Source organism: Poecilia latipinna, unplaced genomic scaffold (genome assembly GCF_001443285.1).
Source record: "Poecilia latipinna isolate Pla-1442-1.1 unplaced genomic scaffold, P_latipinna-1.0 Scaffold38, whole genome shotgun sequence".
In the NCBI taxonomy this organism is placed as follows: Eukaryota; Metazoa; Chordata; class Actinopteri; order Cyprinodontiformes; family Poeciliidae; genus Poecilia; species Poecilia latipinna.
In genome coordinates this window covers 264,840-282,568 of record NW_015112654.1, presented here as the reverse complement: position 1 = coordinate 282,568, position 17,729 = coordinate 264,840, and the positions used below count along the sequence as shown (strand labels likewise).

Genomic DNA, 17,729 nt, shown 5'->3' with positions numbered 1-17,729 from the left:
TGCTTAGTAAGTAGAGTCACTTCCATGGCAACATATGACGTGACTTCAAAGAGAAGGAGAAAGGAACAAGTAGCAGTACTTAAAAAAACAAAACACAAACTTCATTAATTTTTTTTGATAAACGTGAATATGAGTGGCTTCGAAAGTGATACTAATGCAATTCACGTAAAACAGTTAAATAGAAGATGGAACAAATTTACGGTTTTATTATTTCTTGGCATTTGCTGGCCTCCACAGTTGCAACTACAAATCAGAGAATCATCTTGATAGAACAGCTCAAGCATAAAAGATGTCTTGAAGTCAAATAACGAAAAATAATACTTTGGTAAGACATTAAAATAAAAACTTTAAAGACTTTTACGCGGTAATGTAATAAGGTTATGAAACTATATATGTATAAATAAAAGCATTTTATGTCGAAGACCGAACTATCTCAGAGGAAGTAACCGTTGATTTTAGCGCCTCCGTCACATACCGGATGAGCACCCTTCCCTTCCTCTTCTTGGCCGGGCTGCTGTGTCTTCCTTCCGGCTTGCCGAAGAAAGTTGAGGAGGGTTCAGCGGCAACTGGGCTTTTACACAATGGACAGCCAGGGAAGGAAAGTAGTGGTCTGTGACAATGGAACCGGGGTAGGTTTGCATTTTCGGCTCGCTGCTTCACCGAGCTGCACCTCGCTTTAGATGGAGCCGAAATGTCGAACAATTTGCTGAAACAGGAAGTGGGGCTGTCAGCGTCTGAAGCTAGCTAGCCTGAACTGGGCGTGTAGCTTCGTTTCCAGCAAATTTTCATTCATCCGAAATCGCCTCGAAAATACCTCTCTGAGTTTCTGCAGTTGTCAAGTTTAGAGCTGAATTAGTGGCTATGACTGAAGCTCTCGTGTTGTTTAAAATCGCGGCTAATGGGAACTGTTCATCGTAACCAACGGTAGCTGAGCTAAAGCTGCTAGCTAAGTAGCCTGTCAGGTTAAACAGCTGGTTGTCTGCTAGCAGCGTCAGGGATTTATAGAGATTTACTCTACAAAAGCTCGTAATTTGCAGTTAAATTATTTTTGCTATTCATTTGGTGTGTTTATAATTTTAAACGAATAGATTTTTTGTATAAATTGCCATCAACAGCTAGGTGGAAGGCTATCTAGGCCGTGTCAGGTGAATAGAGGAACCTCCTGAATAGTCTTTGCTGCGACTTCGCCCAAAAAATATTACCTGGCGGCGGCTAGACAGGGTGAAAAACACACGAACGCAATCATGTTTTAACCGCTTTTCACACATTTTTTTTTTAATTGTTAGGTCCGTTGCTGTTGACAAGCATTTTAGGAAGTCGCCGGATACAGGAAATGCTAGCATGCGAACCTTCACTTATGTGGAAAAATACCTCCAAACATTAAAACCATAAATTTGTCACAGCGGTCGACCAGTGTTGGGTTTTTATTAGCCAATGAATATGTCAATCTTAAGGCGCATTTTTGCCATTTCATCCTAATTACTTCATACTCACACACATTAAAATCTTCGCTGTTTTAAAGGCAGACATTTGTGACAATTTATTTATGACCCTTAAACCTGGATCAGTTTTGTTTTTGATGCATTTAAATTTATTGCTGTACACCGACACAATCACAATTATATCTACCATTTATCAACAGAGTATGGTGATTTTCCCAACTAATTGATAAAGACGTTCTTTTTATTGCATTCTAGCTGACATCTTTGGTTGCTCAATTACAGGATAATTATGATTGTGCATATGTAAACCCTTGATGAATTAAAGATGCACCAGTCAGAAGGTCAGAGCTCAAACTCAGCTAATATTTCAACAATACTCTAATCGGTAATTCACAGGTCAAATAAAATCCTTAAAAATCAAGTAGTCTGGCTATATATGCTTTAATACACAGTAGTAGTTCTTTCATTTTTTGTTGGATTCAAAGCAATTTTTTTATTGTAGAACCTGCAACACATTTTTCAACTTTGCTTTTAATTTAAAGGAGTAAAAAGATTATAAGTTAGAAGATCAGAAAGTGGCATTTGCCAGAAAAAAAAAAGCTTAACTGGTTCAAAAACTAAATCTACATTCTCCATTGCAGCTTGGAAAATGACACAAATGTTTGATTAAAAGTATCTTATTACAAAATCTTTCAAACACATTGCAATATATCAAGTTTATTTAACAGTTTACTTTTTGTGTCGCCACACCTGAGCTGATTTCGGTGTATTTTCTGCCTCTTGAAATGCACAACGCACTCGACTTGCTAATCTTTGCCGAAACTCAGGAATGTGCTCACTGCACACACAGGTACCACGGTCTCATCTGGGACTTCCTTATCTAAACACAGTCAGCAGTCGAGGAGGATGTTGGCTCAGCGCGTTACTGACTAATAAGGCTTTTTTTGGATGTGAATTTTTCAATAGCTCTGTGTGAAGCCAGCAAAGAGAAAGAGAGAGAGAAAAAAAACCCAGCCATATGTCAGAGTTGAATAAAGAAGTCAAGAGGAAGTGAGAAGAGACTAAACCACAGTCGCTTATGTCACAGGCACATATTCTGAGTTCAGTGTGAGATGACTGACTTTTATATATAAAGCTGCCGATGCAGAGAGCTGTAAATCAGCACAAGAAATGACCTTATTTTAAAATCTTAGCTTTTCCTTGAAGCTGGTAAGGGAGGGTTGAACTAATTTCTCTACTTAAATATTGTGCTCCTAATTTAGAGGATTAAAGTGTGAACAGTTCTTATTTATTTATTTTGGTCCTTCATTTGTCTGTTACACAACTGAAACGAGTGCTTTGTGCACAGAAGCTAAATGTTGCAACAAGAGACCATGAAGATGGTTGTTACAAAATTGTTTGGAATATTTGGTCATTGTACTGATGGGGTAAAGTTGCACATTTAATTCTAAAGGGCAAGCTTATGGTCTCAACAATTTTATTTTGTGTCACTGGGTCTTGTTTGTCATACGAGTTTCATCGTATGAAGAGTTTATGTAAAAAAGCCACATTTTTCACCGCCTTCACTAAAGCTGCTTAAAGTTAGGAAAATACGAAATTGCAGTATTTATCTTGAGTATTATGATACAAATTATTTTTCTTATTTTCCATCGTAACAATGACCCAATTAGGAACTTGATCGTTAGCATGTGGGTCATGAAGATCACAAAGTGGGGCCATAAAGTACATTGAAAGCTTATCCGACTTACTAAATATAGTGTTAGCTTGCAGGATTTGAGTGGTTGCAACATAAAAGTTTGTGGAATACCAAATAATATTTGGTTCTTCGTGATTGTGATAATCCACATATTTATATTGTGATGACTTTGTTTTTAATGATTAAAAAAATAAAATCTCCCCAAACCCGACAAATTTACCTTCGTTTGAAAAGTGTAGGCAGCTTTTAGTTCTTTGAAACTCCAGTACCTTCCCATTAAATTAACTTTAATAAGAAAATCCCAACTTCAAAACCTTATAAGCCTTGGAGGTGCAGCCCACAAATTTCTCTTGGATATTTATGCAAGAAATCAAAAAAATGTTAAAGGTTTTGGTTTCATTCGCAAGATTTCTAGAGCTAACTTCTGGGTTGTATATGTCTGAAGCACTTTAATGCATCTGCTGATCACTTCCTCTTTCCTCTGGCCACTTTTTGCCTCTTGCAGTTTGTCAAGTGCGGCTATGCAGGCTCCAACTTCCCAGAGCACATCTTCCCTGCGCTTGTTGGGAGGCCCATCATCCGCTCCACAGCCAAAGTGGGAAACATTGAGATCAAGGTACGAAGTGGTTTATCTGACCAAAATCTTTTCTTTTTTTTTTTTCTTCTTTCTTAATATATTCCTTAAAATTCTTAGTAAAAGGACACGGTTTGTGTGAAAACCCCCACCTGTAAATCAGTTTTAGATATCAGGTGTTGTAAGTTCAGAGGTAATCAGTTTGGAGACACCAGAGGGTTCTTATTGACACCTGTCTTGACTTTTCTTCCTGTTTATTTTCCTTCATTCGTCTTTTGTTTTTTTTCCTACCTGTCTTGCCCTTTCTCCTCGTTCGTTCTCCCTCGGTGAAGTAGAATTCCCAGAAGATGGTAAGTTCAGGTTGTTGTGGGAGTCCTGTTCTTGCCTGCTGCGGATGGTTTTTAAATGTCATGCATAACTGAAAATGAGGAACCTGGTTTTTTCTTTTTTCTTTTTAAATTTAACACCTAATTTGTTTGCTGATTTCTTCTTTTGTGTGTGTGTGTGTTTGGGCCAAGTGAGTGGCAGGGAATAAGGAAGACATCCATCACTTTGTTAATGTACTCCCTTCTGCAGGCTGAGCGCGTTGGCAGAAATGCCTGCGATGAATCAGAGGCCAGCTGTTATCGATGGAGCGCTAAAAGAGATTTTGGACCGTTTCCATTTTTAGAGCCTCTGATCTCGTCGTGCGCCCTGACAGCCAAAACGCCCACCTCAACCCTGCTGCTGCTTTAAGCGGGAGAGAAATTTAAATGTCAGCTTAAGCTCTGGGTTCTCCCCGGTTACATGTTTGTCGGAACTGTAGTCATTTTAACGCAGCGTCCAGTCAGGAGCAGAAGAAGAAGTAGTAGAGTCCTCACTCGAGGACGCATGGCAGACAGCTGGGAGTCTGAGATGAGAGGACATCTGGTTTCCTTTAAAGACCACATCGAGGCGATGCCTGCGACTGGTATTTTGTTGATGCCAAAGCACACAGGATGAACCCATAAAATGGCTGCTTTCAGTCGGCTTTTGATGTCTCCAAGCAGAACGTGAGATGCTTGACTGTGTGGCTAACGCCGCGTTCTAACCCGGCAGCTGTGTACATTGCCAAGGTGGCCGTGCATGTGGATGGTTGGATGTGGGGGTCGAGGGGTGGTTTGCTATTGCCGAGGGGAAGTGGTTCCAGGTGTAAATGCATGGAAAAATGATGCTTTGTAGTGCATGCTGGGTAACAGAGTCCCAAGCTGAAAGGCTACAGGAACACATCTGTTTGCCAGTAGACAGATGGCGCAAGTTGTATAAGCTTTAGTCTTCAAGGAGGACCAGAACATAATAAAGTTACTGTATAGGGCTGCAACTAAGATTTATTTTAGTAATCAATTATTCTACTGATTAATCAGATTTTAAAAATTTGCTGAATTTTCGTTTAGTCACTTAAGCTGTTTTAAAACGCTATTAGAAATGCATTAAAAAGGTACAAATCAACAATTCAATTGCTTTTTTTTTTAAATAAGAAAACACATTTTATTTCCTAAAATGCAATAACAAAGCATTCCTTTAGTGAACACTTGATCATTTCTAGCAAAGGATGCATTTCCAGTAAAAAAAAAAAAAAAAAAAGGTACCGTCAACTAATCTGTTTGTGCTTTTGGATCAAAGTGCTTAATATATTTTCTCTCTAGAATTTGAACCAGGTGAAGCTAAAAATGCCACTTGAGGAGTTCTGGGTAGAACATATTTACAATGAAGGTGTCATCAAAATGTTTACCTTTTTGTACAGTTTTGTCTTAATTGCCTCTCTGACTGTGGAGTTCTTTCAGCAAAAGGCCATTTTTAGAGAACGTTGAGCGATTAATTGATTACTAAATTAATTGCCGATTATTTCAATAATCTATTAATTGCGATTAATACGCTTAATCACGATTAATTTGATTAATCGTTTCAGCCCTATTGGTTTTCAACTTGTCTGAGTGACACCAGACGATCCAAACGAGGAGCTTCATGAATCCTAAAGTATTCATCTCTGCTGTCTCCTTCCTCCAGGACTTGATGGTGGGAGACGAGGCCAGCGAGCTGCGCTCCATGCTGGAGGTGAACTACCCCATGGAGAACGGCATTGTCCGGAACTGGGATGACATGAAGCACCTTTGGGACTACACCTTCGGCCCGGAGAAGCTCAACATCGAGTCTCGCAACTGCAAGATCCTGCTGACCGAACCCCCCATGAACCCCACCAAAAACCGGGAGAAAATCATCGAGGTACAGCGACGCGTGTCTGTTTTGGAGCAGCTTACTTTGCCTGATTGAAGGGAGTTAAACAAGCTGTCACGGAGGATGCAATGTATTAAAAGCTTTGCAGAAGTGACACTGATATAAATTCTTGTAAATGATGATTTTAAAAAGCTAATGTTTGCATGTGCTGCTAGCTGTTTCTTATCAGACCGATACATTTGCTCGTCCTCCACGCAGGTGATGTTTGAGACCTACCAGTTTGCAGGAGTCTACATCGCTATCCAGGCTGTCCTGACACTGTATGCCCAGGGTAAGGTTTTCATGCCATGGTTGAAGGTTTATACCATCAATCTGTAACTTTTACAACCCAAAGGGCAATTTTTTACTGTCAGTCCAGCTAAATGAAACTGGTTTGGAGCCACAGTTGTTACATGATTTTTTTTTTTTTTTAAAGACAACTCTCATAACATTTGGTCAATATCTACTCAAGGTAGTTTGTTGTTTTTATTAAAGAATCGCTATTTCAATTCTGTCTTTAGGTTTTGAAATAACAAAAACACATCTACATTTGCTAGTAGAGCACTTCTTTTATGAATTCTGTATTTGTGGAAATATTTTTTTTTTGTTTTAAACCTAATGATAAGAAATGTATCTTTAAAGGTACCGACAGTATTTTTTTTTTTGAGTCACTTTGTTCTAGAAATTCATTGCAATTATTCAATAACAAACACCCTGCTATTTGTTTTGTCCAAAGTTGTTAAGGGCCGTTGTAGAAGGCTCCGTAGCTGCAGGTTGCAGATCCCTGGTTTAATCAAACGATTACTGTCTTATGATGCCTTTTCTTACTTGTTCAACAATATTTCACTCCCATATTTCTGCTGAATTAAATCAATCATGTCTTCATGTAAGAAGATTTTGTCTAACAAAAATCTTAATTCTTGCTTAAAAATTGGATCTTAAACAATGAGTCTTTTAAATGACAAACTGTTAGAAAAGCCAATAGTTGATTTGATTTATTCCTGTATTAGACTTCCCTTATGTCCTCTCCCTTCATCTAAGGCATACATGACCAGTGTTGGCTATAAAAGCATCACCTATTATCATTACACTAACAAGTGTGATGAACAGTTTTAGGGTTTGATGAGGTCTCCTGCACTCTAATGGGTGGAGTTTCATACAGTGGAGGAGATATTTTCCCACACTCATTCCAGTACGAGCCAGTTTTGGTGCCCTGCCCACTACAGAAAAATTCTTCTGCTAAATTATAGTACATTAATACATAGTCCTATATATCAACAGGTATGAATTGATACATTGTAGGTTTAATATGTCCCCTGTCCAATAGTTCTATATTGTTTCCAAAAATCTACAATAACTTCATGACTTTCAAATACTTCAATATTGTTTATATGTATTTTAAAAAATCCCCAAAATGATAGTACAACTCACCTGCTTATGAGTTTTATTATAAAGTATGTTTGAAAAACATATGTGGGGGGGGGGATAAAAAATCATTGGGCCCCCCAAAAAATTTGCCGCCCTGGGCAACTGCCCACATAAGCCCTTTTTGCCCTATTTTTGTATCTTTAACCAGTTGATTGGTGCAGCTCTTAGCTTGTATCACCCCATATGTATGCACAATTCATATATGAGAGTGTTATAGAGCAGTTAAACTTGGATGTAATGTTTTTGCTCTAAGATGTCAACCTTTCTCTGTATAATCTTAAAATGCTTTTGGAGATTTAATTCATTTGCACGAATCCCGATAATTAAGATGTTGGTATTATTTAATGTTTTTGTTTCTCCACTCAACAAGTCTGTCCCCCTTCGTCATAAATCACTTCTCTGATCAACATTTACTCAGGGAATAAATAATAACCTGCCCTGCTTGCTTGTGCCAGGCCTTCTGACTGGTGTGGTGGTGGACTCGGGCGATGGTGTGACACACATCTGTCCAGTGTATGAGGGTTTCAGTCTGCCCCACCTGACACGACGTCTGGACATCGCAGGCAGGGACATCACCCGCTACCTCATAAAGGTATACGGTCTCCAAGGAAGACGGAAAAAAAAATAGCTTTACTGCCCTGATTTGATCTAATCCAGCTTCCCTCTCCCTATTTTGTTTGCTGCTTCTTTCTCTGGATTTAGCTGCTGTTGTTGAGGGGCTACGCCTTCAACCATTCTGCAGACTTTGAGACGGTTCGCATGATGAAGGAGAAGCTGTGCTACGTGGGCTACAACATCGAGCAGGAGCAGAAGCTGGCTCTGGAGACCACTGTGTTGGTGGAGTCTTATACGGTACATCTGCACTTATTCATGATTTTTGTGCAATTGGTCTAACTTCCTTTGTGATGTCACTTGATAAACTCCTGAAATGGAGTTGAAGGTGTATTTCACAGACCTTATTGCGTAACCAGTGGCCTGCATTGGTTAGAAAGGGGTAACTTCTGGTTCAGCTGGTTCACTTCTATATATGGAGAAAAGGAAGTGCTGTGGTGAGAAATTGCACCATTTATTTTCTTTATTCAATACAGGAGTTGCATTCTTCATATTCAACCGCTACAAACGTTCTTAAACAAATCGCTTTAAAATATCTGTGCTTGTATCGTCTTCTCACAATTCTACGTTATTTAATTCTGCTGGAATTTCACTTCCACTGAATAGATTTGGAATGAAAGTTTTTTTTTCTTAACTTGTGTGAAAGTTACTTCTTTAGCTCATTTTTCTATATTTAGTGTCTCTATGAATAAGATTTTCTCTATAGGGAACTTTTCATATACTCAAATTAATTCAGAGAAGTTAAAACTAAAGAACAAACATAGTCTGCAGTCACACCATAATAGGTTAATAAAATAATAGTAATTATTAGACGGCTAAAATAAAATGTCTGCAAATGTGGAACTGAGGAAACGGTCATAAAAAAGGGAACAACAGAGGATATGAGAACACACAGAAATCTAAAAAAAAAAAACATAAAATTGCATTTCATTTGACATCTAAAATGGTAAAAAATAAATAAATACTTTAATAAGATGGGTAATATTGAAGGGCAATAAAATGAAAAATGCTACAGAACCAAGCCAGAAACTTTTTTTTTTTCTTCTGGCTCAGCTAAACCCCTCAGTAGTCCTGTAGAGCAGGTTTTCAGCTCAGTAAGTCGGGGCAGTTGACTGGATCCGTCATTACTAAATCACTGCAGGTGTCACCACTTGTTGGAGACAAGACAAGGGTGCAGCTTTAATATCTAGCAACTTTACAGACAAATCAGTATCAGCCAAAATCGGATTCGTCAAGTCAGGCGTTTTAGAGGTTGGTGATGGAATAGAAAACAAATTCTTTGATATCCAACAGTAAAACAACAACAAAGAGAACAACTTATAAAATATATCCACAATAAGAAAGAGTAAACTGTAGAAAAACATTTCACTTGTAGACAGCATGTAACCGTCTGTGTGGATCGTCCACCTCCAGGTGTCTAGAATAGAACTTGCATACAGATTTTCAGTCGCTTGTAAAACAAAAGTGACAAACTGGAACATCTGCATTCTCCAGGCCTGAGGTATCCCTGCCAGTGAAAACACACCCCTTCGGGAGGGGAACATCAACGTCTAGTCTACTTCTTTAATCTAAAATAATTTCTTCCCATACTCCACACACCAACTGAAGCTTCACGTTGCCACATAGCGCATCATAATCAAAGAAATCGTCTCAAAGGTTTCCTTATGAAGTACCGAAACTAGCAGGTTATTAAAATATCAGCAGCAAGCTGGAGGGACTGCCACATGGCCGTAGTCGGCTGCCTAATGGTGGGGTAGTGCTGTTTTCTCTGGGTCTCAAACATCTGGGCGTGCAGCTCTCCGCCATCAGCCTTGCTTTTCTTTCCGAGGTTCTTTTTCCCCCCTCTGGAAAGGGGAACCGCAGAATCTAAACGTCTGTGTTCCTGCACGCCTTTTTGAGCTCATGTTGTGTCTCGGCGCTCACTGTGACCATGTGTGTGTGTTATGGTTGGTGTAGGCGAGTCGGCGCGCAAGGCGCACCGAAACAAGGAGGGCAATGTGACTGTGGCCGAAGGGCTGCAGAACTGTGCGTGACATCATTTCCTGTGCAGCCACTTTGTGGCAGCGGCTGGGCTCCACTTCCTCCCACTGCTCTCTACTCAATGAAGCCTTTTTTTTTTCCCCCCTAACACTTGAACACATTGGCTCAACATGGCTTAGAGTTCACAGTTTCTGTGGCTGCTCATTATCTGCACTCATTAGAGAATGTTGATGTCCAAATTAGGGAAAACAGTATTTCCAAATGGTTTGGGGAAGGTTCTACTTTGTTCAGAACCATTTTGGTAATGTTGTACCTTAACCTGGAATCGCACCCCAAGGCGCTCTACCAACATCTCCTCTTTTCATCTCATTCCCTCCCACACGTTTCCAGCTGCCAGATGGCCGTGTGATCAAGGTGGGAGGAGAGCGCTTTGAGGCCCCTGAGGCTCTGTTCCAGCCCCACCTCATCAACGTGGAGGGCGTCGGAGTGGCCGAGCTCCTCTTCAACACCATCCAGGCCGCTGACATAGACACCAGGTGAGACCCAAGAGTCCAATACGCCATTGCAACCTATATCTCTTGATCTTTACTGTCAGGTAAAGTCAGTTTCTTCCTTCTTTTTTTTTAAACCAATGACGTGGTCACTGAGAGGATGTCAATCTGTGTTTGAAGTGAATCTCGAATGTTTTAAGACTTTAAGGCTATACTCACCCGAGGACGATGGGTTCTCAAGTCTCATTCAATGTCATCCATCTTCCCTCCGGTCAGGCCTGAGTTCTACAAACACATCGTGTTGTCGGGAGGATCCACCATGTACCCAGGGCTGCCGTCCCGACTGGAGAGGGAACTGAAGCAGCTGTACTTGGAGCGCGTGCTCAAGGGAGACGTGGACAAACTTTCGGTGAGAGACCAACCCTCACATCTTTCCCCTAAACTGACTGTGTGACCTAAAACTGTCTGGATGTGGCAGGAAGAGGAGAAACCATTGCAATGATTTTATATCACAATCAGTTGAGTTGCAAACACTTAATCTCTTTTTAAAGGAAATGCAACTTTTAGGTTCAGGTTTTATTCTCTGAAATTAGACATCCAGAGATCAGATTAGTCTTACTGGAGCTTCAAACAAGTGGAAAAAGGTTTAGGTGTTTATTTTAGTCTGAGTTTTAAAGAAACTCAGACTATTTTATCTCCCAGAAGTTTGCAAAACAGATTATTACGATTTTGTATTTTTGATGCTGTGTACATAACCAACCACCAGGTGGTGCCAAAAGTGTAAAAGACTTTCATCTTTGTGATTCCTATGAGTTTCACTTTACTGTCCTAATCCAGTCCTATATTTTACATTGAACTTCAGCTGTAAATGGCAGCTGTTTGATTTATATCCTTTAATATGAGCAATGAAATGAAGAAAACCATATCGTCACAGTAAAAAAACCCAAAAAAATAAAACATCTGTCTTGAGTTTTGACAATTCAGAGAACAGAAAGTTTAGTTGGGTTGTTAAATGATCTTGAAATGAGGTGAAAGTAACCTTGTATTCTTATTTATTTGTTCACTTAATGCTATGATTTGTATTATAGGGTTACCTCTTGTATGCCATACACTATTAAAATATATACTTTTTGTTTCATCTGAGATTTTCTGGAGAAAGTAAGAAATTGTGTTTAAAAAAAGTATTCCTTATTTAACTATCGGAACAATAAAAATAAATGACAGCTTTTATCTTTAATTTTTTTTTTTACTTTTATTTGTACGGCTTCTTATTGAGATCCAAGATCTCATTTACAAAAGAGACAAGAATTACAAACAAGAAAAAAGCAATTAAGATATTTGGCTGTTAAATAAGAATAAAATATGAGCTCAAACAATAGTGAGTTTCATAATATTTCTCTTTTTGTCTTAAAATAAATATTAATGAAATTTACCTTTTGAGCTAGTGTCAGGAAATCCAAAAATAAAGTTAAAGAAGAATAATTTAAAAAAAAATAAATTTTTTTCAAATGTAACATTTTCAGCCTTGCATATATGAAACAGAAATTAGAAAACTGGAACAAAAACTTAACTAAGTCAAGACAAAAATGTTCTATTAACAATTTGTGAAGTATAAAGATTGATAAAACCTCACAGATCTTTGTACTGAAATTTCCCTCTTATAGGAAATGCAGGAAGAATCTGGTTGTCAGAAAATATAGCAAAATCTTTTTTTTTTTTTTTTTTTTTTTTTTTAAAAAGCACAACCATATTTTGAGTTGTAAACTATAGATTCTGTTAAGTTTTTGCTCTGATCAATAAACTACAAGCTTTGCTTTTCACCCTACTGAGAGGAAACTGGGTTGTTCCTCCAGTGTTTTGGAGTCTTTTAATCTTTCATAACCTGACTGACTTGATCTCAATCTAACCTTCGATGTGAGGAAGCTCCTGACACGTTTTACACATTTGATGTGTAATAACTCTACAAAGCATCTGTGTTTCAGATCGTTTCAGTTCGCGTCACATTAGGCTTTGAAACATTTCCCAGGAAATGAATGTAACCAACGAGCAGGAAGGAAAACATTATGAACACTTTTTATTGTATAAAAGCCGACTCCAGAAAGCGTCATTAGCACTGCAGCCTGCAGGATTTAATATTGAGACTGACGTGTCATGCACCAAATAAAATTTACAAGGTAATAACTTATATAAATATTATGTTCGGAGTTTGTGTCCCCCCATAGCCAAAAAAAATACTGTTGTGGTTCGCTGCTTCAACTTTTTTTTTTTTTTTTTTTTTTTTTTTTTCTTTGAATATGAAGTGTCACTACTCTTGTGAAGTTGATGCATAAATATTCAGGACAAAGTTCTGATGTTGCCACTTTTTTTTATTTTGTTATATATATATATATATATATATATATATATATATATATATATCTTTAGTGGGGTTTTTTTGTCCTACTTTGTGTCTTAAAAGCTGCTTTTAGTCTAGGTAATTTGTGAAATTTTAAATATGAAAATGGAGAAATTTCAAGATACGTTTTTTTTATGTATATGAAAAGATATCAGTTTTCTCTCTCTTCATCTGTCCATCTTTCGATCTATCCAGCTCTCTCTCAATCAGTCCGTTTATTTAGCTTTCTTTTCTGCTGTATATTCACAGAAACTTAAAGGTAATTCAGAAAATTAGTGGGAAATTTGAATCTGAAAAAATCTGGAATTTAAGAATGGGGGGGAAAAAGATGTGTAGGAACTCTTGACTACTGTTTTTACTGCTGGGTTTGTCTTTCAACATCTGAATTTAGGAGCAGGATTGCGAGAAGATAAACTGAGAGGAACCTCAAGGTCGTACTATAAAAACGTTGAGTCTGTAAATGCAAACTAGCTTGATTTTAATCATGGTAACTACTCGTTTTGTGGCACAAATCCTGATCCCGGGAACAAAAACGTATCTTCATCCACGGCAGAGGCCGGTTGGGTCTTTGATCCCGATCTCCCTCGCCGCGCGGATCAGAGAAACCACGAAGGCCTTCGCTGGGGAACACGCTGTTGTGTTGTAAACTTATTATAACTCCCTCTGCGTTCCCCTTGTCGTGCAGAAATTTAAGATCCGGATTGAGGATCCTCCCAGGCGAAAGCACATGGTGTTCCTGGGTGGAGCGGTGCTGGCCGACATCATGAAGGACAAGGACAACTTCTGGCTGACCCGGGAGGAGTACCAGGAGAAAGGAGTCCGCGTGCTGGAAAAACTCGGAGTCACCGTCAGATAAAGCACCGGGACGGACAGAACAGCCGCACACCTGAAAACACAGATTCACAAACACACATTTCCTCCATTCGCCCTTATTGCAGAGTTTATATCTATTTATCCCTCTTTTTTTTTCTTTTTCCTAAATGTATCAGCTGCTCTTGAATTTTCCTCAAACATCTGAAAGTATCAAGAGTTTACCTCTCTCTCTTCCCCTTCCTCTTCTCTTCTCTCCTCCTTCCTCTTTTCCTTTCTTCTCCTGTTCGAGGATTGGCTCAAAACTGGTCTAGGAAGCCTCCCACAACCCCGCGAAGTAACTTCCTGCTTCGTGATTTGAAATGTTTTATTTTTACTGTGTTTTTGTTTGTTTTTTTCCATGGTGGAGATGCTCACCTGGTAAATGGGTCATTCCACCAGCTTCAGGCCTTTTAGGAGGATTAAAACGATGCAAAGTCTCAAACTCATAACGTCGCATTCACAGCCCATCACAAACAGCCACGGCCGCTTTCAGCATCTGTTATAGGCGAGCGCGAACTGATCACATTTTTTTTTTTTAATATATATATATATAAATATATATATAAATGACATGTTTTCTGGGTGAGGGGTTATGGCTCTGCTCTTCTGTGGCTGGATTCTTAAGTTCTACTTTACTGTTTTTTTTTGTGTGTGTTTTTTTTCATGAATTTCCTCCTGGTGTTGTGCATTGACCCATTGGAAATGGAATGCACAGAGTGACACATTCTTGCGCTTTTTTCTTAGATTTCTTGTTCTTTTTTTATTTTATATATATATATATATATATATATATAAAAAAAAGAAATTAATGGTTGATTCATAAAGGGACAGAAAAAGTGAAAGCCCCTAAGCTTGACAGAGTTTGTGACGGTACGTTTTGGGGTTAGTTGTGGGAGGGGAAACGGTTAATAAGAAGTGGGAAGGAGTGAGTATTTGTTAATTTCTACCTTCTCTTTAGATGTAAATCTCGAATGGATACGAGTGGCCACCGCCGCGTCGCAGGCAGGTTGAGCGGTCATTGAAGCTGGAAAATATCACAATATCTGAGAAAAAGGAAACGTATTTAAGTTCTCCAGGCTCCAGCGGTTTGACGCGTTACTGGAGGCACTTCTATTTCGGGTATGAAAAATGTGTACCGTTATTATTATAATTTTTTTTTTCTTCCCCCTCTTTCCATGAACGTCTTATCCAGTGCCAAGTGCAGTTATTGTTAACTGGATCTCATGTTTTAATGTCTTTCTTTTTTGTCAATTTTTTTGTTTTTATTTTCCTGTGTCGTTCATAGCATAACTGCCTAACGCTGATTTAAATAAAAGTGATTTATAATGATGGCTGTGTGGGTCTCTTCACAATTTCTATGCCCGTTTACAGGTGTAGAAATTTCACCCTAAAAGATTTTAATTTAATTTCTTAAATTGTTGGATGCCAGACGGGTTACTTAGAGGGATTCATTACACTCACTCACAGACCGCGGGGGGCGGGGGGAGAGACGGAGGCTCATCCACGGAGGACCGGGATGTGTGTGCGGCGACCAGAAGGAGGAAGAGGAAATGGAACAGTGGCGGAGGCAGTGGCGCCATCAGAGGAAGAGACTCTTTCCGTGCCTGAAATAAAGATCTCACCCCAGACTCTTCCGGCCTTGTTCTGTTTTAATCCCCTGACACGCAGCACTTCCCTCGTAACCTTGAACTGGTACCTACATGTCCGAGTGCCAACTGAGACATTCCAAACGGGTTTGGTATGAGACCTGCTATAGGGTCAAACTCGACTTGATAAAAGCGTTCAGTAGGCATAGGTCAATGGTCATTTACAAATAACTGATATAATCAGGTAGTTTAAAAAAAGGGACTGTAAGCTGGCTAATTAGTTATTTTAAAATGGTGTTGCTAATTGTGGTTGTGACTCCTTTAGCATTCAGTGGCTATTTTCTGGTGACTTTGTTTTTAGCCTGGTTGTAAACCAGTCCCTTGTTCTATGCTTTTCTTGAGAAACAGTGGCTTACTGTAGTGGTCTCTCAAGTTTATTTTCTTTAAATATGAACTCTTACCCAATTGCTAATGTCTGGCCATGTAATGCGCCAGTTTGACGGTATGAAGCTTGCTGGAAATCGCCTGAGCTGTAAACGACCATCCTCCACTGCAAAGAGAGAAGAGCTAGCTGAACAAGATGGCTGAATGTTAATTCTTTATGGGGCCAACACTGACTAAATGACTTTATTCACTTCCTCTGCTGCCATTGCTCAAACTACAGGCAGAATTCAACTCTAAAACACCGCAGAAAAACATCAATCAACTCGACTAAAGATAAACACGTGGATAAGTTTCTCTAGATCTTCCTTAATTAGTCCTCTACTCTTGGGAATGTTCTTCAGGTGGTAGAAGACCGACTTTATAACTGTCTTTATGTGATTTCTGGCCTGATCTCTAGTTTCTAGCTGTAATAACTGAAGCTGTGTGTTGACTCTAGTTCGCTCCTTTTTAGGTCCAAAGATAACTTAAGTTTTGTTTCTGTTCAGCTGGAGAAAGTTGTGGCACATTCACACATTTATCAGTTCTAAGCATTTCTTCAGTGCTTCTATGGGGTTTGGAGTCACCTGGTGACATCATAATGCAGAGTTGTGTTTAGCTCAGTGCTAAACACAACGTAGCACATTGAGCTACATGTAACTGATGCCGTCACTAGCAGCTTGCTAGCTGTAGTTTTTAATTAGTATTACCTCAATATGAGAGACTGGTGGTTTTGCTTTAGTTTCCACACAATGACTCTGCTATTAACCTGAAAGACCTCCAGTTATTTTGTTTGTGTGAAAGGAAATGTTGCATCTTTCTTTCAGTCAGTTGACTTGCAGTGGACAGCAGCAGGTGCACTGCAGGTGAGCTAAACTCCAAGGGGGAAAAAACTTTCTCTGGAACCTCAATGGAAGGATTTTAAATAGTAAAGAAAACAACAACTGTTGAATATTAGTGGCTTTGAAGTAAAAGCTTTAAATATATCATAAAAGGACTCGATCGCCATATGAAGCTTACCAAGGAAATTTTTTTTTTTTTTCCATGACATGGAAGTACACTCGAATATCAACAGAATAAAAAGTTTCCCTTTTATGCACTGAAGTACTTACATGTCTGCAAGTCTGGATTTGACCTGTGTTATACGCCGACATTACTGAAAAGGCTTTGTTTCAGTAACTCAAGACTCGTAAAAACTGTTGATGCCAAAGTATGTCTTCACCAGCCAAACATCCGCTTTTGTTTTGTTTTTTTTTTCTTTTCATGTTTTCAAGGACAAATTGGAGTCGAGTACATTCACTCCTCGGTTTTAAAGTTGCATTTGCTCGAACTCCAATGAGCTAGACTTGATAGAGTAACAATAGGCCAGAATGTTGCAGCTCTCTTCAAGCCATACTAAACCCAAATACCCAAGATTTAAGAAAAAAAAAAAAAAAAGAAAATCAAAATCCTTCCCTATCTTTGGAGTCAACTCCACGGTCGCCTCATTTCTGTAAACTGTGGTGGGAAGTGAACGCCGGTGCTTGGTGCACCCGGAGAGGGGCCATGTTGACCCCATTACACAGGCAGATATCTTAAATGTTTGCACATGTGGACTGTGATGCTGTTTGCAGCCGTTGAGCTGCTTAGCAGGCCCCCAAAAGCCCTGAGGGACCCTCTCTTTCTCTTCTCTTTGCTCTCCCTCCCCCTTCCTTCTTTCTCCCTCTTTTTCTCTCTCCTTTCCTCTCTCTCTCTCCCTCTCTCTCTCTCCCGGGCTCCATCATTATCGCCCACATGCTTTTCCAGAGACATCCTGAGTGAAACGGCTCGACGGCTTCGATGGCTATCACATGTTCCTGCTGAGGAGGGAGGCAGCTGTGAAAAACACATCTTGAGACGAACGTTTGCACGTTCGAACGTTTGAACGTTTTCTGTAACGTTTTAGTTTTTTTTTTTTTTTTTTTTTTTTTTTTTTAAAATCTGCCAAATTTTAAATTTTTTTATTTTGATTTCTTAATAATAACTCTTATGTCATTTTTTAC

General features: G+C 39.1%; 1 protein-coding gene across 2 annotated transcripts; it reads left to right on the top strand.

Annotated features, from left to right (window-relative positions):
* Nucleotides 1-475: 475 nt before the first annotated feature.
* LOC106955383 (actin related protein 2) lies at nt 476-14,270 on the top strand. Of its 2 annotated transcripts, XM_015045532.1 has the most exons (10): nt 476-629; nt 3,644-3,754; nt 4,048-4,062; nt 5,738-5,953; nt 6,164-6,236; nt 7,828-7,964; nt 8,075-8,224; nt 10,355-10,500; nt 10,732-10,864; nt 13,536-14,270. In XM_015045532.1, the coding sequence occupies exons 1-10, from the start codon at nt 582-584 to the stop codon at nt 13,704-13,706; spliced, it is 1,200 nt and encodes a 399-aa protein (XP_014901018.1). In that variant the 5' UTR covers nt 476-581; the 3' UTR covers nt 13,707-14,270. The 2 variants fall into 2 exon arrangements, with proteins under 2 accessions (XP_014901018.1, XP_014901027.1); XM_015045541.1 differs by lacking the exon at nt 4,048-4,062 and having other exon boundaries at nt 477-629.
* Nucleotides 14,271-17,729: the final 3,459 nt, after the last annotated feature.

Bases quoted from the DNA above. Each gene is read 5' to 3' on its own strand.
- LOC106955383 (XM_015045532.1), top strand. From the start codon at position 582: ATGGACAGCCAGGGAAGGAAAGTAGTGGTCTGTGACAATGGAACCGGG. The intron at 630-3,643 runs GTAGGTTTGCAT...TGCCTCTTGCAG, and splicing joins TCTGTGACAATGGAACCGGG to TTTGTCAAGTGCGGCTATGC. The intron at 5,954-6,163 runs GTACAGCGACGC...TCCTCCACGCAG, and splicing joins ACCGGGAGAAAATCATCGAG to GTGATGTTTGAGACCTACCA.